This window comes from Rattus rattus, chromosome 3, assembly GCF_011064425.1.
Source record: "Rattus rattus isolate New Zealand chromosome 3, Rrattus_CSIRO_v1, whole genome shotgun sequence".
NCBI classification, from domain to species: domain Eukaryota; kingdom Metazoa; phylum Chordata; class Mammalia; order Rodentia; family Muridae; genus Rattus; species Rattus rattus.
Window position 1 is genome coordinate 130,383,788 of NC_046156.1, and position 24,224 is coordinate 130,408,011.

Below are 24,224 nucleotides of genomic sequence, written 5' to 3' on the forward strand. Positions count from 1 at the left end.
GAAAAGTTCTGTGATGATCAGAAAGTCATTTCAATTTGCAACCCCTATTTCTGTATGTGCAAATTGAGGTGCCAAGGGCAGATAGCAGCCAGGACTTCTTTCATCATTTGCTCCTCTACAAAGTTATGCAAAATATTTCATCTTGGGAAAATTAGTTTTGTTACTTATAAAAGTGTATTTACATTCTTTATTTCACATTTTTTGTCTAGTAATAAATTTTCATTTGAAATAGAAAGGGTTTTTTTTTTTGTCCAAAGAATGTCATAATACAGATCACAGTTAAAGCCCAGGTAAGTCTTAACCTTCCTAAATAGGTGAGTTGGATTAATAGAATACAGTACTTAGAGGTGTCTCAAGCTTTTAAATAAATTGAATACAGAAGCACTAGGTTCCGTGATAGCCTTAAAGACAGACATAGTTAACAACTTATGATACATGAATGCAAAACATAAAGCATTACTAAAAATACCAGAATTAGCTGTTCTTTTCCACTGCATCGATATTTAAGTGGAAGAGACCATGGTATCTATTACTGGACATAGCTTTGTTCATTTTCAAATTACCTGAGTGACGTGATACGTTGTGAAATTGTCTCATGACTTGGATTCTTTATTCATCTACTTCCTCAAAAATCAACATGGCACCTAATTTGTATTTATATTTTAAAGGTAAGTTGGATAACATCAGATGTATATTTTCAGGATTTACAAATCTATACACATATCAATTAGTTCATAAAACCAAACTTTTAAGAAAGCAAAAGACTCAGTGTTTTAAAATGCTTGCCTCCAAGATAGACAACTAGATTATGAGTCTCTGGACCCATGTGTTAGAGAAAAGGAACTGAATCTCAGAATACCTGCCTTAGTGTGTGTGAAATATACAAATACAGACACACTGGTTCCCAAAATCTGTGCCCTCACCCACAGTCATCTGCCATTAGTGGTGTTCATTTTATTTTATTGAGTCTGTGTCTCCTGTAACCCACATTGGCTCTAAATTTGACTGAAGCCAAAGATAACCTTGAACTTCTTATCTTCCCATTTCTATCTCCCAAAGACTGAAACCATCCGACTGCTGGCTCATGTTGTACAGGGAGTATGAGGCAGGGCCTGTTGGTGGCCCAGAAACACTATCCCAACTAAAATACAGCCCCAGCCTGGATGCTTACTATAAAATGGTGAAAGTCAGGGTATTTACTCAGATAACCTTAGCCTATCCCCTCTATGGTAAAGTTATGCTTAGTAATTTTTATCTTTGAAAGCTATACAGGTTTTTTCTGATACTACCATTGTAATTGCATTGTTTATGAATTCTAATATTCAATACAAAACACTCTTTTTGGTAGCTTACTGAGCCTTTCATAGTCTGAACAATATTACAATTTTCACTGCTCACAATGAGTTGACATGTTTGTATAAGGTGAAATGCAATCAGACCTTCTTGAGTCCAGTGACATGTCTAGCTACAATCTGGTATCTCCAGAAGTTTGTTCAAGGAGCTTGGAACAATTCTTCATCAGCAGAACCATTCTACCTCAAGGCCCAGATATACCACGCCTTAGTATATATCCAAAAGATGCTCCACAATACTGCAAAGATACTTGCTCTGTTGTGTTCATAGCAGCTTTATTTGTAATAGCCAGAAATTATAGACCCAGTTGTCTTCAACAAAGTAATGGATAAAGAAAATGTGGTTAATTTACACAATAGTATGCTACTCAGCTATTAAAAATAAACACATCATGAAATTTACAGGCAAATAGGTAGATCCAGGTTACCTTGTTAATAGAATCAGCAGATTATATATATATATATATATAGATAGATAGATAGATAGATAGATAGATAGATAGATATAGATATAGATATAGATAGATAGATATAGATAGATATAGATATAGATATAGATATAGATATAGATATAGATGAACAAGGAGACTGGTACTCCAGTGATGGACAGGGAAATATGACTGAGAATCATTCAAGATCACACAGACTGCTGACAAGTGAAAGTGGGCCAGTCAGTGTTTACCATCTGCTTCTTGCCTGTGAGAGAGAAGATCCATTTGAACCCTGATGACAGACAATAGACTTCCCAGGTATGTCCATGTTGTCTACAATAAGAGCTGCATGAAGAAGCAGATTTTTTAGAACTCTGGTAGGTGGCTACCATTCCTTCCAGTTCTAGAAAGGAGTCATACCAGAAAACTACTTAAATGAGTCAGATCATCATCAAAATCTCTCAATTATGCCATCCCTCATCAATAATCAGTCATGGGCTGAGACTTTCTGGGAGTATGTTGACTACCAGAGAAAGAATCAAGAATTAAATCCTCACTCTGAAGGTCAAAGGTTCCTGTACTTTGAGCATGTCATATATCTGTATTCTAAACTTTGCTGGTGCTGCTAACATGGAACCATGAAGTACTGACTTTCAGAAAGTAAAGCATGAGCACACTCACTTCCATTTTCCCAAACAAAGCTTTTCTTTAACATCTTGCATAAAATGATTCAAAGCTCCAAGATATGTCTGAATTGTTAAGTAACTGCACTGCAACTGAAATACACCCTCCTTCATTGAGACACTGACAAGGAGAACCTTGTTCAAACAGTCATCTGCTTATTTTCCTTTTCCTCTGTACATGACTCCTCCATCGATCAAAATTGATGTTGAATCAGCATTACATGCCCTTCCTTTTCTTAGAATGTTCTCAATTCTCTAACTTCTCTTTGTGTTAGCCTTTCTTTACAGTCTAACAGAGGTGGAATCTTCAGTGAGAGGTTTGGTATGATTGCTTTTTGTAGTAACCCATGTGTCCTCTCAGGTGACTGCTTCACATTTTTACATCTAACTCAGAATGTGTGTGTGTGTGTGTGTGTGTGTGTGTGTGTGTGTGTGTACATGTACATATATACTCCTGTATATCTGTATACCCTATATACATGATATAGCAGGGACAATTGTAGTGCTCAAACCTTGGATGTCCATTCTTACTCTCCATCATGTATAAGACTCTTTTTGCCCATGGTGCTGCAAAATTCTTGCTAGTTAACACAGGAACTTTGAGAAATTTCTCTCTGTCTACCTCTGGTTTTGCTTCAAGAGCACTAAGATTATAGCTGTGAACTCTTATGGAGGCTAACAATTTGAGTTCAGATTCTCATGCTTGTGTGACACGTGTTCTACTCACATCTCTCTAACACTAACCAGAATACTTGACTACTGAGGCTGTTCAAATTGTGTCATTTCCAAGTGTTGCATACATATCTCTAAGATAAAGTATTTGTATGAAATCACAGGATCCTGTCACATGGGCTAATGGGTGAACAGCAATAAGACTTCCAATTTCTTTAACTGTTATATGAGCAATCAAGATATATTTGAAGATGATATTTTAGCTTGATTTAAAGAATATATCAAGGCTGGATCAGTCCTGTCTGTTTCTAAGCAACTCATGGAATAAAATAAAAAGCTACCTCCCAGATTGCCTGACCAGAGCTGTGCATAATGGGTCAGCAGCACCTTATTTAAATACGTATACTTTAGATTCCACTGAACAATAGCATCTGTTTTCCAGAAAGTCACACCAAAGGAAATGAAGCCTGAGTGTTTCTTTCACTATTTCTAAAATGTCAAGTCTCACTCTGGAGGAAGTTGTCTACAACAACACTGACTGCATTTAAAGTCATAGGGGAAAGGACTTCATTCACAATGTAATAGCAAACCTTCCAGGTCACACATATTTTGACCGTTATTTAAATCGGAAATCTCTGTAAACAAAAGCAGTTACTTCAAAAGAATATTTTTTGTTGCCACTCACATCATCCTCCCCATCTATTGCTTCTCCAGCTTCTATGATGAAAACATGCCATTATTTACTTAAAATGTAGAGTGATATTATAATATATTATTTCTAGAAGAACAGAATTCAACCCAAACTGCATTGAAACAGCAGTGACATAGATTTTGATTGCTCTCAGTGGACATATACAAAAGGACATAATTATGTGAGTAGTGTACATGAGTATAGTAGCATTGGTCAATTACAGTGATGTGATAGTTAATATTCAATGTCAATTTGATGGTGTAGAATCAAGAGAAAAGCCTCTAGGCCTGACAGTGAAAGAGTTTCTAGATCATATTAGCTGCTCAGGACGCCGAAGGGATTCTCTTGATAAGAAAAATTGAAGTGGGAAGACCATTCTACCTGTGTGGCACCATTCACTGGGCTGGAGTCCTGCACTGAATCCAAAGAAGAGAATGAGGTCAGCATTGTCATTCAGATCTCTCTCTCTCTGTCTCTTACCTGTACATACAACACGCCATATGCCTTCCCAAGGTTCTACAACCATGAGTCTCTTAACGTTATGAACAGTACCCTCAATAAGGGAGACAAAGGATTGTCTTTGAACATAATTAAATTCTTGACTGTCAGAATGTTTTTTGCTAGGAGTTACAATCCAATACTATCTTTATTCTTGACCAAAGAATTTTTATCACATTGTTTAAAAACATATTACTTTGAGCATTCAGATACTGGTATTGTACTGTGAAAGTGTAAACTGTAAGAGGAAGCTTTTCATAGAAAGTAATTAACACTTCTGCATTCTTGAATCTTGTATTTGATACACATTAGTTATCATAGTTAGAAGCTGCTAAGCCTGTCACCTTGTGTTTCAGACTTGGATAATTGATAGAATTCTTGATGTAATAAGGATACAATAACAATGCCTCAACCTCTCCTGTTTGCAACTCCACAGCTCTGGTAACCTGCAGATGTAATTAATGGGAGAAATAAGGATTTTTTAAACAAACCATGACTTTTTCTTCACAGTTTCAGGATGTATATGCCGAATAACCATTAAGATACTTAAAAAAAATTAAGCATCATAATCTAGTTAAGAAAGTTTGTGTGATATGAGACACTTGTTTTTTAAGCCAGGATATTCCTGGTTCTTTTCTTCTTGATGCAGAGCCTAAGTTAGTGTCATCCTCTCAAAATACCTTCTCTCAAGGAAGCCTGTCATGATTCATCTAATGAGTAAGGACTCCTGTACAGCTTTTCATGGTGCCTTGTGAAACTTTTCTCCTAAAATTATAGCTAATATTGATCTCCTTTTATGAGTACTATTCCAACAGCTCCAATAACTTAACAAGGTCCTTCATATATAGCTGGTGCAGAGTGAATGCTGCTGTCATAGTAGAAATCTACTCTAGCAGCATGGATGAGAACAAGTGGCTTGTCACTGATATTCACTGGGATGGTGAAAATGTCAGTTATTAGACGTGTTTCCCTGAACCATTTTCAAAGATCCTAAAGTCATAATTGACAGTCCTCTAAATAGACATTGGCACACAAGCATTGACTGTCCTTTTCCTTAGTGTTCTTACTCTTCTGGACTATCTGAATATCACCATTATTCATTTAATGAAATTTACTTTAGAAACAATCTTTACTCATCAGCATCAAGGGGTATTGTTTTACATCATACATGAAAATTAGTTCTGGCAAGCATGGAAATTCTATGTCTGCGAAAGTATTTATTTATTTATTTATTTTATTTTATTTTTTATTAACTTGAGTATTTCTTATATACATTTCAAGTGTTATTCCCTTTCCCGGTTTCCGGGCAAACATCCCCTTCCCCCCTCCCCTTCTTTAGGGGTGTTCCCCTCCCCATCCTCCCCCCCCTTGCCGCCCTCCCCCCAACAATCTAGTTCACTGGGGGTTCAGTCTTAGCAGGACCCAGGGCTTCCCCTTCCACTGGTGCTCTTACTAGGATATTCATTGCTACCTATGAGGTCAGAGTCCAGGATCAGTCCATGTATAGTCTTTAGGTAGTGGCTTAGTCCCTGGAAGCTCTGGTTGCTTGGCATTGTTGTACATATGGGGTCTCGAGCCCCTTCAAGCTCTTCCAGTTCTTTCTCTGATTCCTTCAAAGGGGGTCCTATTCTCAATTCAGTGGTTTGCTGCTGGCATACGCCTCTGTGTTTGAAAGTATTTATTTTAAACATCTGGCATGGATGTAGCAAGTTCTAGGTCATTCCTCATAATATATCTTTGGTTCAGTAGGTATGTGTTAGTAAACACTTGTATTCTTGATTTGTTAATAAGAAATAATAAGGGATAATGTTCTAATTGACATTATAATTGGAGTCCTGGTTCTGTATCCAAAACGCTTTCTTTCAGATCTCAAAATGACCATGTACTAGCTAAGTGGCCTTGCGATAATTAATCAGTTGAGCAATGTCTCAGTTTTCTCAACTGCAAGTTATAATAATACTTTTGTATTGCTTAAATGAATTGATTTATGAAAAGAATTTAGAAAATTTCCTGACACAATGGAAAAACTCTAAAATGTTAGTTGTTAATATTATTACTAAATCATGTTCAAGTTAGTTATTATTGAGACAAAATGAAGACATTTAATCTTTCACTGGCCTGACAAAATAATACCTAAGAATAAAAATAGAAAAGCACGTGTCTTGATATTTCTCCTTCCAGTGCAACAGAAAATATTAACACACTGGGCTCTTCTCTTAAAATGGTATTATTAGCAAAATCAAATCCAAATCTTACACTTTCTAATGTTATCTCGGGGGGTTGGGGATTTAGCTCAGCGGTAGAGCGCTTGCCTAGCATGCGCAAGGCCCTGGGTTCGGTCCCCAGCTCCGAAAAAAAAAAGAAAAGAAAAAAAAAAAAAAAAAGAGTTCTTCTAATGTTATCTCGGTACAAATATGTTAACTAGATTATTTACAGGCCAATAATGACCTGAAAATATATTTCATTGCTATACTTTAATAGAAGGAGAAGATGGCAATCCCTGACAGAAATAGGGGCCTAACATAGGAGAAAGAGTAGACTTACCTGTAATTTTGAAATGGAGGAAGTATAGATTTTTATGATACATTCTGAGAAATTGTGGTCTGTCAATCACAGCAACTTTGCAAGTGAGAGGTGTGCCAACCCCAACCTTGTATCCTGGAATCCTCGCTCAGCTTCTGAGAACAGTAGACAGTATGATAGAGATGGAGGGATCAGTTCCATGGGGACACTGGGAGAAAGGATTTGCTTTTCTCCAGTCTTCTACAATTCGGATGGCTTCATTACCAGCATCCTAGCTCATCTGAACATTATCATTCTTCTTTTGTTTCATACACACCCTTCTTGTAGACAGTTAATTGCCACATACCTATTAAAGTCAGATATTCAATGTATTTCCTGAACACACACACACACACACACACACACACACACACATAAACACCACACTTACTATCATCCTAAGAAATGCCTCTGGGATTCTTCAGTGAAATCAATTTTTTTTGCACACAAGTAATTTCACAGGAGACTATCAGTCAATCTGAACTATTCTGGTATTTTAGAAACTTTAGCTCTTGAGGAGAGGACCCGGGAATATTAAAGCTTCAACACACTCTTTTCAGTTATGTTTCTGTTTAGGGGGGTTACTCTCAGCATCAACCTAATCCTATTTACCTGCCAGAAGTGTCTTCACATCAATGTATAAACTGTAGATTTAGTTTTCCATATTTTCACATGGAATATATATCAGACAATACCCAATGTGTCTCTAGGTATCACCAGTGTCACTGCTGTCTGGCATTGAGGATCTAGCAGGTATCAGTCAATATCATAAAAAGTCGATGTGCTTAAGTCATAAAGCATATAAATCCATTACAAAAAGGAGTATGGACAGAGAGATTTAGAGTCTACTTTTAATTCTTTACAAATAATTAAAAGTCATTTGCAATACTTTTCCATAAACCTCAAGATACAACAAAATGTCATTGAGTTCACATCTGGCTCTGTGTGATCATGTGAGAAGGTTACCTAAACTTTATGGGACTTGAGTTTTTGTTTTTGTTTTTGTCTGTGACACAAATGTAATGACACCCCAGCTCTATTGAGCTGCACTGAGAACTAAATGCTGTGAAAACTTCTGGACACATCTGAGTCAAGAAATTTCTTGATAAATTTTGACACTTGATATTTTTATCTCATATCATTATCTTTAACAACACCTTCTCAGTGCAGGTCATTTCAGTCCTAGGAACTGCTATTGATTCCCTCACTGCCTTGTAGGGCGATAGGTAGAATAGAAGCAGGCACTCATATGAGCATCAGGGAAATTTGTGCTCTGCTGTTTGTGCATGTCCAGGACTGTAAGAAAAGCTTGGAGCACAGCTCACTTCCCCTTACATGGCACTGCACACACAACTCTTCCTCTTGCTTATGAACCTGCAAACGAAGCTGGTTTCATATCTATCATGGCCCAGGTGCCTTCAAAGTGCCACTTCATGTTTCCAGGTTTTTTTCAAAGAAGTAGCAAAGTGGTTAGCATGTACTCCGGTTGTTGGTGCTGCCAAATGAAAATAGAACAAAACAATGTTCTCTGGCAGCGTAGAGTCACCCTTATCCTACCTCCTCTTCTTTTCATTTGAATCCTTTGTAAAGTGTGGCTTCCAGATACTCAAAGCATCAACAAAACATGTCTGCTCCGTAGTTTCTATTATCCAGTGCAAATTGGAAAAAGGAACCTTCATACTTCCTAACATCTGTTAAATTTTTCTTTTACAAATAATTTATTTCCAAATATTGGTGTTCACTGCATGATTTGGTCAGGGCGGGGGGGAATAGAAGGGTGACTCCTATCAATCTGCTGCAGGCTGGTTTCTGTTCCTAAAGCACAGTGTGATACAGGGAACTCCCCACAGGATGTGAGACAGACATGCTGGTGATCAAACTCCACAAAAATATCTTGGCCACTGGGGGGCAAAAATCCATTGCTACATTTGGGAGTGTAATACCAATGAGAAATAACAGAATCTCTCCCCTTTATTTATCAGAAACATGTTTTTTCAAGCTAGGAGAGACCAGATTGAATTGCTTTCTTAACATGACATGAATTGTGTGAACAATAAGGAAATAGAGTTTTTAAATTACATAGGATGCGATGCTTCTTGGATATGTAATTCTGATTATCAAAATCCTGTTTACCTGGTGTTTGGTATCTCCAATTGTTTCTATACTGACTCAGGTTAATAGTGTGATTTCTGACTGTAGTTTTCATATAATGTCCACAATGAATTTATGTTACCAACACAGTCGTTTCCATCTTTGCTTAGATTCAGGATCATAAGAGATAGATGGACATGTGAACAGCCTTAAAAAACATATAGAAGAGTAGAAGAGATACAGCAACGATGTTTACTGGGTATCTGAACATCCTATGGTAGTTCTGTTCATATAGACTACTATGGCAGACTATGGTAAACATTCTCTAAATCAGATGCAGCATGGTTCATTTTTCAAACAGTTTTAGAGTGGACTGAGAGGCCTGTATATGTGTAAGACATCCAAATATGACCTTGGGGATGTCCTTTAAAGTTTTATTTTCTTTTTAAAATTTAAAGTAAGATGTGTTCTGGAAAATATGTACATATAAATAGAATTGGTTTTGATAAATTCTAGAAGCATGATTAGGGGTTAAGTTAAGCATTTAGAAAGGTGTGCCCAAGGGTATCCAAGGACTAAAACATATTCATACACATAAAATGCACCAATGGTTAACTAACTGTGTTTGGAGTCTCTTAAGTTTAGTAACCAAAGGGTTTTTCATTGTTTGTTGTTATTTTCTATAATATTTTATAATTCTTGAATATTAAGGATTTCTTACAAGCTTGTTGACAGTTAACTCAAAAAAGAATGAACAATTGTGTTCTGATGCTATCCTCAATGTATCAAAAATGTATCTAGCCTTTTTCTTTACAGAAATGTAAACTCAAAAAGAATTTGAAAGGAAAAGGATTTTTACATTTTTTTTCTCTTATTATTTCTTGGACACTTTATTATTGTATGTGAAATACTTAAATGACCAAGTTAATTACTGAATGTTAAAAAATTATTTTTCTTTTCATTTCAGCTCTCAGGAGAAGTAATTTTACAAATTGCCAATGACCCAGTTCTGCCCTTCAATGCCCTCGATATAGCCTTAGGAGTTCAAAACAGCCTTAAAGGTATGTTTTTATTTAAATTGTTTTCATTTTAATAGGCAGGAAAAAGTTTTTTAAATACTTTAAACAAGAACTAGATCAAGTGGCCAGTAGCTTAAAACTTGTACTGTGTTTACTCTCCACCTCTGAGGGGAAAAATGAGAACAGTGGAGAAATATTTTACCTATCCTGCAGGCAGATGTGGGACAAATATGTATGGCAGAAAGCAGTGTGTCAGAGATGGAAGCATGATCTTTGATCAAATGTGGATTCTTCAGTCCTTCTTAAAGGGGAAACAAAATACTTCTGGGAAGAAATAAAGGGACAGAGAGTGGAACAGAGACTAAAGGAAAGGCTATACAAGGATTGCCCTACCTGGGGATCCATCCTATATGCATCCTCCATACCCAGTCACTATTGCTTATGCCAAGACGTGCTTGCTAACAGGAGCCTGATATGGGTGTCTCCTGATAGGCTCTGCCAGAGCCTTACTGATACAGTTGAGGAAGTTTACAGGTAACTATCAGAATGAGCATGGAGACCCCAATGGAGGAGTAAGAGAAAAGACTGAAGGAGCTAAAGGGGTTTGCAACCCAATAGAGAGAACAATACTATCAAACAACCATACCCGCCCCGCAAGGAGCTCACTAAAGGATCCATGGCTCCTGACACATGTAGCAGAGGATGGTCTTATCTGGCTTCAATAGGAGGAGAAGCCCTTGGTCCTGTGAAAGTTTGTTTCCTCAGGAAATAACAGAGAGCATCCTCACTGAAGCAGGGGAGAGGGCCTGAGAAAGGGAGGAATTGGAAAGGGGGATAACATTTGAAATGTAAATACATAAAATATACAATAAAAAAGAAAAACATTGGTACAAAACCATTAAGAACTGGATCTCAATTCTCAGCTCCCATTATTGTCTACTGATTCATTTTGAGTTAGCAGTTCAGGAATCCAAATTTCCTACAACATTACACCTATCACATTCATTCTATACAGGATGGACTTCTAAGTTTCTCTTTTGAGACTAGTTGCTATGGCATGTGATCCACATTATTTCGTGATGTCAAAGGCAGCAGTGAGGCAACAAGAGCATCAATCTCATAGTTTCCATCTCAGTTCCTCACACATAAACCTAAGTGCAGATCCCTACCTTTCATCTAGGCTCTTGCATGTCTTAGTTAACTAAATACAAAGTGGGATATGATGACTAAAGTTGTGATCCTCTTCATGAGTGACTCATCCTGCTATCAAACTGTGAGTGAGTCTGTGATGGAAAAATCACTAAATTGAAAAGAAATCCAATAGTTTGCTTAAAGTAATTTCTGGCAACAGAGTGGCCCTCCTGAGTCATATATTTCCAATAGTTTGAAATTAAATAATAGTTTTAATATGGAATCATTATTCCTTATAGAATTATCTAAGTTTGTTCATTTATTATTTGTTTATTATTATACTAGACATAGCAATGGAGTTGGCATCTTTTTTCATTAATTTATTTATATGTTTACTATACATCCCAATAATCATGCCCTACCTTCCTCCTCTTCTCCCAGTCTCAACTGTTATAAAGCCCCCATTACTCCATTCCTTCTCTTCAGAGAAGAAAAATCCCCGCTTGGGTACCATCAGAGCCCTGAGACATCCAGTCTCAGCAGAACTAAATATATCCTCTCCCACTGAGGCCTAACCAGGCAGTTCAGCTAGGGGAAGAAGATCCACTGTTAGAAAACAGAGTCATAGGTAGGTCTCGTTCCAGTTGTTAGGGAAACTGCAGGATAACCAATCTACACATCTGCCCCAAATGTAGAATATACCTACAGCCAGGCCCTGAATGCTCTTTGGTTGACGGCTTAGTCTCTGTGATCTCCAATGGGCCCAAGTTAGTTATCTCTATAGATCTTTTTGGTGACCTTGACCCATCCAGCTTGCTCTGCCTGACTATTTAGCTGTGGGTTTCTGCACCTATTCCCTCCACTGCTGGATGAAGCCTCTCAGGAAACAGCTATCTAGGTTCCTGACATATGAAGAACTTTTTCTGTTGTTGTTGATTTTTAACCTACTCTTGTTTATCTATGTAGTTCTCTTCTTCCTTGCTTTCAATAGGACTCCATCACACCAAGGTTGCTATGGCTACATGTGCTTCCCTGTTTCCACTTCATATTTGCTATTTCTAGAATATTTGGAGCTTAGAAACTGGGTAGTGAAACATATGGCATTTAAAAAAAATAAGCTTAGAGCAGGTACAGAAAATCCATAGTTCTATGAACAATAACCTTTAGCTAAGAAACTTTTTAATGTCTGTTTCATTTCTTCTCGGGGTGTTTTGCTTTTTCTTAGTGTCCGAACTTTATCTTCTATGAAATTCTGTTGTTATGGCAGATAGTACTTTAAACTTTCAGAGAACAAAAGATGAGGCTTTTTGCATTGTGCAATTCCTTGTCCATCTGTAAAGTAAGTATCATGTATGAAAAGGAATCTCAAGTAGTGTACTTGAAAATACCAACATTGTATTTTAGAATTATAAATAAGTTTCTTCCCAAGTTAAATTTTCTATGATCAATGTATTTGCAAGAAAGAAAAGTATAATTACATTTTAAGAGGTTAAAGACATTAAGAAAATAAAAAAAAACAGAAGTGTTAACAAAATCATTTAAAATATTGTTTGGTTATATTTTTAGACCATTGAGTTTATTTTAAAACATTCAATTAGGCACTATAGCTTATTATTATAACAGTTATTAACATTTTCATAATATAGGGTACTTTGGGAGTTCAAAAGACCTTTTATTCATAGTTAGAGTTGTATTATTAATTTGGTTTTGGTGGGCAGTCAAAGATCCCTTTCAACATGTGTCTTATCTTTCTCCCAAGAGAAGTAATATGTTCCTAATTGTTTTTAATGAAATGCCCTCACATTCCAAAGGATCTCCTAAAATCATTTGTTGACTAAGATAAGACTTCACTGATTATATATTTCAGGCTTATTTCAAAATAATAGATGGAAAGGGAGGAGATTGTACTTGTACGTAGTGTGCAAACCTCAAGAAAACTGCGGCCCAGACATTCACCACTGTGTGCAAATATTTGGATGTCAGTGTGATCTAAAAGGAAAGCAGATTTAGAAAAATAGTGTGTGCAGGTCATAGTTAGAGAGGTTCAAAGAGAGTGTACAGGTAGGAACCGAACAAGGAAATAGAGTCATAGAGAGGAAGGTTTTTGTTTGTTTGTTTTGTTTGTTTGTTTATTTGTTTTATGACAATGGTCTTGTGCAGAGGCAAATTTCATTCACACAAAAGCAGGAGAATTAATTAGGAGACTGCTTTCTTGAGGAGGTGATACCTGAGGTTTAGACAATCTGTTGAAGGTAAAATGTATAATGGTCTATTTTGGATGCAGAAACAAAAGCTGTACACTAGGTAAACAACATGGAGTTAATGCTCGCAGTGCCTAAGGCTGAGAATCCCAAGATCCAGGCCTTGCATATTCAATACCTGCATCCTGGAGACCAGAAGCTGATATTTTCTCTAAACTCACAGGGCATAATGTGGATAAGAATTATCTGGGACTCTTTTACAAGGGTGTTTATTCCATATTTAAGGATTCTAGACTGATAATTTAGTCATTTCCAAAAGATCAGATATACTAATGTAATTCCTCTGAGTTTTAGTATCACAGCACATGAACATGAAGACTGTAAAGCATCCAGACCAAAGTGGGAGCAGAGAATCTCATCCCTAAAGGATGAGAAAGCATGGAAACATTGTAGATGATGAATGAGGTCACATAAGCTTTTCTTATACCTCTTAATTCATAAAGAAAAATGTAGTCATATAGCAACAATGAGAGAGGTCTGAAATGTGACAAATTCTTAGCTACAATTTAGATTTCAGAAGAAATATGTGAATTCATAAATATATATTGTAAATTTTATAATTCAGCATTATTGTGAAATTTTACACCTTGAGATAGAGTTATAGAAGCAGATATAAGGACACTATTTTCTATTTTCTAAGAGAATAGATTGATGCTCTTTGAGAAAAGGGGAGGGCAAACACAGTTATTTCATAATGTACACAAGAATTTCTGTAATGGAGACTCTGGAGTTGGAGATCAAAATAATTATCTAAAATTTGAAGAAGAATGGACAGTTATGCAGAAGCTTGAATGATGAATAGAAGGATATGACTTAATGAAAGCAGTGTTGTCATCTTACCAAATCCTGATGCTTCAGTTTGTTCTCTAGGATTCTATACCCCTATAGACAGACATAAGCTTCCTTGCTTGTAGCATGCAATAGACAGAACTGCGAAGGTTATTGCCCTGAGAGGTAAGTCAGACAATTCCAAAGTCCTGTTCAGGATGAAAAATCAAGAGAATCGTAGAGACTATTCTATTCCTGCACTTCAGCAACTGAGAACTAAGTTGCCAAAAGTTGAGATAAATATTAGTTCAGAAGATTTTGTTCAAAGAGTGAATATTTCTTTAGAAATTTGTCCTAACAGGCTACTAGGCTGAGAAATCAAAAGGAAATGAGGGGCTAAAGAATCCAATCTTAAGCAGGTAGAAAAACAATGGTGTTAGGGCACTGCCAGGCTTAAGTCAGAGCAAAAAGGCAACTAAATCTTTCTGAAGGTCAGTGAGATGTCTGAGTAGAAAAAGATACTGATGGTCTGGGCTTCATCCCTGCTCCTCACCCAAATCTCTTAGCAGTACATTATTGTGGAAATATCTCTTCCATCCAGAGGGACTAGAACTTTTGCTGTATCCTACAGCCGGAGCTGATAAAGTATTTTGAGGTCAATTTATACTTGACACTGCTATCCTACTATGTACTCAGTCTCATCAACCTCCCTTTAAGAGAACAATTTAACAACCAATCTTAATTGCTTTAGATTTTCCATGTAATCAACTTTTACAAGCTAAGGAAATGCATAGCTGAAATCTTAAATTATATGCTATTCTTTGTCCCTGACCCCAAAGAGCAGTGCATGCATAATTTTGTTCATAATTGCCTTAAACATTTTAGAGAAAAATGCCCTCAATAAATTAATATTGATCATAAGTGTTAGATACAACATATAGATATTATTTGCTAAACAACACTGTAGCATTCACTTTTCAGGGTCAGTTGTGGTCCGTTGACATCACTGGCCTAATTCCGCGAAATAGTCTAAGATTCTTGAACAGTACCCTCCATTCCTTACTCACTTTGTTTCTTTCCATGCTGTTCAACAAATGAGAGAGCAAAGGTCAGTTTGGGGTACATACAGACTGAGCTGGAGAAAAACAGATTCACAAGGTAGCATTTAGACACTCATAGTTCTCTCTACTACAACAGATACACAGGAATGACAAAAGACTCAGCAAGAGAAACAGATAATGAAAGTCTGCTCTTGCTCCTGGTTAAATGGCATCAATGGATATTTTTATTAAGTCCTAAATTAATAAACATAACACTGACATATTTTGGCACCATTATTGATGCTTTCGAAGTGACACAATACTTATGTGGTAAAAGGAAAATACTGACTCCCACTGCTGTCTTCTGATTTCCACACATGCACCATGGCACAAGAATAACATACACTTATGCTCACAAAATAAATAAATGTATAAAAATAAAAACACTCTACATGTAAGGCCAGGTTAATAACCCTGCCCGACAATTCTGTTCTGGAGCATGCTATTATAGCAAGAAAAAAAAAGCACAACAAAGAGTTGAAATCATGATTTTTCTGTGGGGTTTATTTCCACTTGAGGTCAGACACGACTGTCTATATTCAGAAGTTCTCCTGAGATCTGAGGTTTGGCGTGGGCTCAGGCAGGAGTGTGTGGCTTCTTACTGTGTTATTAGGCTGCCTCTGCTGCAGCTAAAGACCGTATCTTTTCACTGTTGCTGCTTTCATTGTTTCCTGTGGAACTCATTTGGTATTCTTTTAGTTCAAAATTATGAAGTCAGATTTTAGAGTTACCCATATTAAATTCGCAAACAAAGTAAATGAAAATTAAACAAAGATTTGATTAACATTCTTTTCACTTGTGTCTAAGTAACTGTTCAAATAGTTGCAACATATAGCCTTAAAAGTAGAGGTTTTTGTTGGTAGTTTAGCCATGGTAACCTATAATAGTGAAATATTAGTTTCTTGCTAACTTAAATGATCCCATTCAATTTCTATCATTATATCTATATGATATATATACTTCAAGATGCTAATGTACAAATATGACCTGATGTCAATACCTAAATAAGTAACTGATTTTGTCAATGATGCAACACACTTCCTTGAACTAAACGGTTTCTGTAGCACATTCAATGAAACATACATTTCTACTGCTTAATACTAGCTTAAATTGTTGATATATTTCTTATTTTGTTTTGACACTAAGCAGTGATTAGTCTCAAGTCCTAATTTATGGTTTAGAAAAAAATAGTGACCTTCAAGGCTGGACTATAAAATACAGTTTCCCTTCACTGCGAGCAGTGACTGCTGTGGTCCCTGAAACCCAATTGCATTTCAGCACAGTAATTTTTACCTGTTGAAAATTGGCCATTGCGTTTATTTATGACGCTGGTTTATGGTCACAGCCAACCATTCTCCACCGTTCCCACAACCACCAGAAGTGAGAATCATTTACCAGTGAATAATTTGTTTGAGTTGATTTACTGCTTCCTTCTTGAAAGCACATTTTGACTGAGTGACCTTGGCTCTTAATATTTGGTCGATGCCAAAAAACAAAATAGAAAATGAATATTTATATATGCATTCATTGCACGTGAAGACAGTAGAAATTGTTGCTGATAAGGTGAATGATATATTCAGGTATACTCTTATGTTGGCAAATGCCTGTGTGTGTGTATGTGTGCGTGTGTGCACATACATACATACATACATACATACATACATACATACATACATACATACACACACATTGGTATATATGTGCACATGTGTTTGGAGACCAGAGGAAAAAATGTGCTGCTTTTCTTTGTTCTTCACCTGCTACCAATGTGTCTTTAAGACAAGGACTCTCAGCCTGGGACTGAGCAATTGGCTAAGAGAGTGACCAGTAACCCCAGGGATACGCCTTTCTCTGACTTCACAACAGTGGAATTTTAAGTGTCTGTCACCACATCTAGCATTTTATTCTGCTGCTAGTATTTGAAACAAGTTCCTCAAGCATACAAGGGAAGCACTGTCATGACTCAAATATTTCCCCATACCTATTAGATATACTTTTGATAAAGAGAAGTAAGACTAAAAGATTTTTCCAGGAATAGATGGTACTAGATTGGGGGAGTTAGGCTAGTCATCAAAGAAAGAAGGTAAGAATAGGTTTATACTGGGGAACCTAGAGACGGATCAGAGAATGGGTAACTTATAATCTCGCTCAGTTATTGTTTCCAAATTTTACCATAGTCTAACATATAAAATGGCACCTTACAATAATCAATGACTGTGGAATTGTTGCAACTATTTTTTTCTCTTTCAGGAGTCTGAATATTAATCACAATTTAAAGTTATTGTAAAACTCACATGAGACCAAGTAAGCATAATTAGTTTCCATTTGATTTGACTATGTACAAATTTCTTTAGTGCAAACCAGACGAAAAAGAAAATATAACTTCGAACACTGCGGCTTGCTGCTGCCTTTGGATCGGCTCACTATATTTAACTCTCATTGGCAGCTTTCCCCGTGTCCTTTGAATAACTGGCAATGCTGACTTGATGGGAGTCTTTTCATTTTTATTAGTTTTGATAGTTCACTGACATCACTCACTTGCATTTGGGAAGGAGATAGAATATTCAAGGTGATGGTTCAGAGAGACTAGAATTTAGAGTCCTGTTATATTTGTAGTTTCAATTTTTTAAATGTCACAAGTAATTGAGACCCATCTAATGTATTTAATTTTCTTTCTCAGTAATACAAAATGAATTTCCCAATTGGCAAAATTAAGTTATGTGCCAAACAAATTGCACAATTCTTGTTCTCAGCCCATCTGTTTCTATCTTGCTTTTAATTATCAGCAACCTCCCCTCTGTGCTGGTTGATACATGGGGAGTCAGCCACGCTTTGCTTGCCTAGTTCTGTGAAATCCCCTTGAAGTCAATGGTAATCTAAATTCCAGTGATTCCAAAAATGAATTTTATTTTCTCTCCATTGTCATTTTTGATGGTGCTAGATCTCCAGCAGTCTACTCAGAACAAGCATGTCTGAGAATAGCCTGTTTATGTGCTAAGTGCTTCAGAGAACATCCCTCCTGTCTTCCTCAGTCAACCAAAATGTTTGGGAAAATCTTGGCCATCTTTTTACATGCATTTATAAAATTAGATTTAACTTAGTCCTCCTTTTATTTATAAATTCATACTATATGATTATATCCAACAATATAGTTCACTTACTGATAATCAACACATAGACCACTGAAATTTTTGAAAGGATTCCAGTAACAGAATCTCATCTATCCTTATTCTATCAAAGTTAGACTGTTAACCTAGAATTTTCTTTACCATATGTCTTAGTTAGGGTTTTACTGCTGTGAATAGACACCATGACCAAGCCACATTTATAAAGGACAACAGTTAATTGGGCTGGCTTACAAATGCAGAGGTTCAGCCCATCATCATCAAGGTGTGAGCAGGGTAGCATCTAGGCAGGCATGATGCAGGCAGCACTGAAAGTTCTACATCTTTATTTAAAGGCTGCCAGTAGAAGACTGACTTCCAGGCAGCTAGGGTGAGGATATTATAGCCTACACCTACAGTGACACACCTTCTCCAACAGGGTTGCACTTTCTAATAATGTTACTCCCTGGGTCAAGAATATACAAACCATCACACCGTAATCACTCTTTATTTGTTTTTCAAACAATGCCCATTAATTGTTATTCTGTGTTAGTGGATCTTTTCATATTCCTTGAAATACACTATTGTTTGTCTCTTGTGGCACACTTTGGTGCTAGTCACTTGCCTTCCTTTGTAATGATCCTATCCCTCTCCAGGGTCTTAGACAATTTGTGCTCCTTTTGCCATTATCTGCAGTTCAGAGCCAAGAGTGCTGTGACTAGAGTTGGATGCTCACCCTTTCTTTTTCTTGTGTTCCCATTATAATTTTGGTGTATTGTACGAAAAAGTTTACTGAACGCATTTTTCAGTGCCTATGAAGTTACAAAATCTCAGTACACTACTCTACACATTCTGACTCAATGATATGTTTTAAAAGAGTGTTGTTCACTTGCTTGGGTCAGTTGGTGTGTTGGTTTGTGTAACATGTTTCCTCAGGGATTTGTTTGCCAGTAACAAGATAACAAATACTTCATACCTTCATTTTTAATAGAATATAACAGTTTACCTTTATGTTCAACAACTTTATGTAAATTTTATTTTTTTCCTTTTTACTTAGCCAATAAATAATTAAACTCACGTATACTGTTACATATTCAGTGTAAAATTTCTGCCTGAGGTGGACAATGATAAGAATGTATATAGTACATGAGTGGTTCGTTCGTTTTAGAAGCTTTGGGAGCTCGTGAGACAGCTAAGTGGTGAAGAGTACTTGCAGCCCTTGCAAGGACCCAGCTTCAGTTTCCAGAACACAGGCGATAACTCAAAACTCTCTATCTAGGGAATCTAACTATCTCATGTATTTATATGCAAGGAAAATTGTCTTATTCATAAAATAAATATATCTTTTTAAAAGGACAGAAAGCTTTAGCTCTCCCAAAGTTGCCAATAGACAAATCTATACACGAAAACATCGCACTGTGGCAGCATCAATGAGTTAAAGAATGGGCTTGCAGTTCATTCTCTGCACCAGGCAGGCAGGGAAGGGACCAGAGCTCAATCAGTGTAGGATTAAGAGATATATTCGTTACTTGTCTGTTGTGATACAATACTACCACCAAGGCAAATTACAGAAGAAAGTTATTTTGGCTTAAAGTTCTAGGAGGATATTTCCATTATGGAAGAGACAAAGCAACAGGCAGTCAGACAAAAAGAAATATGAGGAATAACCTCTTCAACATGAAACATGAGGCAGAAAGAATAAACCGGAAGTAGAGTCAGATTACAAACTCTCACAGCTCACTCCCAGAGATACACTTCTTCTAGCAAGGCACTATCTCCTAAAGGCTTCAATGCCTCAAACAGCACCACCAACTGTGGACCAAGTAAGTGTTTAAATGCATGAAACTTTTGAGGACATTTCTCATTTAGATCTCCATAAGAGTAAAGCTCATTCCATGCAGTTTTGGGGAAATTGTAGCCATGCAGCTTCAGGGACATAAACCAACTATTCCATGTACTTGGGTGTGCGGACTTATTCCATGCAGTGGTGGGGGTAGAGAGCACTCCTCATGCATTCCCTTCAAGAATGCTAAAATGTTCCTTGATGGAGTCTGCCAGGGCTACCTGAATTATTAGATAACTTTTGTATTCAAGAATACAATGCTAAACTACCTTCTAAGTAGAAGGCAGACTCTAATTCTTTCCCAAATGTCCTTTTGTCTTTTTTGCCAAATGAATCTTGCATGCACTCAGTTTAGCCATAGTTACTCATGTTCTTGTATATTATTCACCTTTAAATAGTATATAATTATTTGTATTGTAATATCAAGGCTGGTTATCTGAACATTTTTCTTGCTTTAGGTTCAATGCATCTTTTTTTATTGGATATTTTTTATTTACATTTCAAATGTTATTCCCTTTCCCAGTTTTCAGGCCATAAGCCTCCTATCTCATCCGCTCCTTTTATTTTATAAGGGTGTTCCCCCTCCCAGACCATACCCTGCTTCCCACCCACCCCCAACATTCCCCAACCCTGGGGGGTCCAGCCTTCTTTAACCAAGTGATGTCTAAAGTCTTTAAGGAATCAGCTTATACAATACATTATTGCTTCTACTGAAGAAGACAGCATGAGGGACAGAAAATATAGCATAATAAAGAGCTGTTGCTCCCTTGACTTATAACATATTGTCAATTTCCTTTCTTCTCTTTAGCAACACCATGAGATATTTTAAAGATGATGTTAAGTAGCATATATTTTCCTCCAAATAATCTCCTATTCTGCTTTTAACCACTTTATTTCAGCAAGCAAAATCAATTATATGTCTGTCTGTCATCTGTCTGTCTGTCTATGTCATCAGGGAAATGTAACCTGTGACTCTGCAACTGTTAGCACCTTTAAAACTGTGGTAAGATCCTGTTTACAACTATGGATTCTGTGAAATGCTAGTGAATAAGAAAGGCTATGCTTTTTTATGTAAAAATGTAGTTTTTAAGGATAACTGGTACATTTCCCCCAAAATGTAAAGGGAAATGGAGTGGATTTTTTAAACCTAGCATTACAGAATAGAACCAAATCATACAAAGTGCAAATAGCTATTGTCTAACACTTTTTTAGACTATAAAAACCCCAAGAAAACACAAAAGTAGACAGTAAGATCAGTCTTTAAAATAGGGCAGTGATAATCATGTTGGAGTTTGCAAAGCATATAAATACACAGTGATATACGCCAGTGAACGTTCTCAAGCTATGAAGTATCTTAAGTGATGGGCATCTTGTGCAACCCTAGGTGCAGTCACATCAGAACATGTGGGCAATGTCAGCACTACAGTTGATCCTGATCAATTATGTGTGTAGGAACTACAGCAGGTACATGGAGCTTCCTACCTACTACAGGAAGAAATTTGGGAGAACCTACACTAAAAAAGAACTTCGTGAGGATTACAGTCTTAGAAATATCTAAGCCCTCCTGAGATCACACTACAAAGAAGCCTGTATACTATACTATGTTCCCCTGTGCATGACATGAGTCAAGAGCTGTGTTCCTGGGTTGCTCAAATAAGATCTAAGTTTAAACTGAGTCTAAAAATATGTTATACATCTTGGACAGAAATATGCATTTAATCAATATAGATTAGACTTGCATTTAGATTTGCCAGATCTCAACACATCTGACAGTCTAATATATAAAGCTGCCTTAGGAGCCAAAACTAGTTAGTTATGGCAGGATGTTAGGGTACTGATGGTTTAGATTTCCAGAATAGCTGTAGGGACACGTCAATATTGTGGTTTAAGATAGAAAACTTTCCTGAAGTGATTTTCTATACAGAAATGCCAGAACGTTAAGAGTTATTTTTAGGTAATCCCAAAATATGTCTTGGATTATGTACAGGATATTTTTGTAAATGATCCATAAAAAGTATCATTGGCCTCTGCATGCAGTAATCTCATGTAGCATTGGTACTGCATGTTTATGACTATTATGTGAATTTTGAACTGTTATACCTTATTACAATTATTAATTTTTGTCTATGAATTCCCTAGCAGTGACATACTAATTAATGAAGAATTACTTTTTTAAAACCTTATAACTCTATGAATTTCACTTTGAGATGCAGGGGAAATAAATGTTTTTCATTTGATGTAAAAGAACTTTAACCATCTGGAATATATAATTTTAGCAGGTACTCTGAAACATTACATATTACATCAGGCATGACTATAAACATTTAATCCCAACTAATATTTTCTACAGAGCTTTAGAAAATTCTATCAATGGTTGTGTTATTTTTTTAACAGAAGCCAAGATGTGGTAATCCTATTTTAAAGGTTGACTATTTCCTTTATCACCACGTCAATCCTTTTCTTTCTTACAGAGTTTGGTGAGGCCAGTGCTTGGGGAGAAAACACAAGAATAGAGTCAGACATCCAGCAATGAAACTGAGATTTCTTAAAGTATAAATAGGGAGGGCTGTGACACTGGGTGCAACAGATCTGGAAAGTATTTGGGAGAAACAACTTTGAGATTATATTCAGAACTGTGATGTTGTTGTTGTTTTTATTGTTCTTTTCAAAACTAATTTGAAGTTTGCATGTTTGGTTTGTATATTCTAATAAAAACAACTGATTGAGAGAGGTCTATGCATTTAGAAAATTAAACGTAATAAAGCAAATAAATTACTCCAGATTATATTAGTTGTAATTATGTGCATAGAATCATTATCTTTATTAATATCAAACCCTTGTTTTGTAGATCCAATGTACATATCTTTAAGATTATCATAAAGGCTTCTCTGAGAAGCCTTTAGCTTCCAGTTAACAATTTTTCATCAAATATAGGTATTATCTTTTAAATGTGAACTGAAAATAGCCTCTAACAGGTTTACATCCTGGGTCTTGAGTGAAATTCAAAGTGTTTATAGGGAATCTGCAGGAAATCTTTGATTCAAGTTTGTGTAACTTAGCTAATTGCTCCCTTAAGATAGTTCACCTTAAGTTTCTATTTTCAGCTACAATTCATTTACATCTGGGGAGTAAAAGAACTCATCATTGATGATTGTTATACACCAACATCCCTGAGAATGATTGGTAGCCATTGTGCAATGTAGCAATTGTATTTCAAGGAAGACGTTATCTTATAAGTCAACATTCAACCATTGCATGTGTTTTGCATCTTACTAAATGGCTATGGTAGGACAGCTACATAGAGACAAATATACTGTATTTTCCTATAGGAGATTCTTTTCTGCTGAGAAACAAGAGACATGGCCAGGTAAAGATAAACGTGTTACCAGTTTGGATTCTATGAGAGTGTGCTGGCTCCTTCATTAAATCATCTGGTGCAGTTTTGCATACAAGGAGAGTCACTGTTACAATGTAGATGCATGTTTCTCTATGGTACACGTAATATTTGAATGCAGATCCAAAAACTATGAAGGATTACTTCATCTGAGATCAGCAAAGTTTCAGGGAGAGGAGAATTCCATTCTGGATCTGATATAAAGATGAAAACAAGCTCAAATTGATTGACAGGGAAAAGGTTGCTAACATTCCTTGAAGCATAATTCATACATCAAAATCATTGGCTGAGCATTACATGTGGAACTGCTTCTCAGGACGTGACCTTTGACCCTGGAAGTAATGCCTGCTAGCATCTCTCTCTCTCTCTCTCTCTCTCTCTCTCTCTCTCTCTCTCTCTCTCTCTCTCTCTCTCTCTCTCTCTCTCCACCTAGAACTATTATTTCAGAGAACTGTCAGTTTTTTTTCCATCCGCAGAAACATAAAACATAAATTCATTTAAAGCTAAATAAGAGAAAATGGCACAGTTTGTCTCACTTGATTCTGTAGTAATGCCTTCAATTCTGCAGTGGATGTTAGATTGGAACATATTTTTATCTCTTAAGTATGAGAATCTAAAAGAGGG

The 24,224-nt window shown here is 36.4% G+C and overlaps 1 protein-coding gene across 1 annotated transcript in view; it reads left to right on the forward strand.

The window, feature by feature from the left end:
• Positions 1-24,224, forward strand: part of Naaladl2 (N-acetylated alpha-linked acidic dipeptidase like 2) — an 890,024-nt gene that overhangs the window by 801,454 nt on the left and 64,346 nt on the right. The window contains exon 12 of the mRNA XM_032898601.1: positions 9,948-10,041. Coding sequence (XP_032754492.1) covers positions 9,948-10,041 — 94 coding nt within the window. The remainder of the gene's footprint in view (positions 1-9,947; positions 10,042-24,224) is intronic.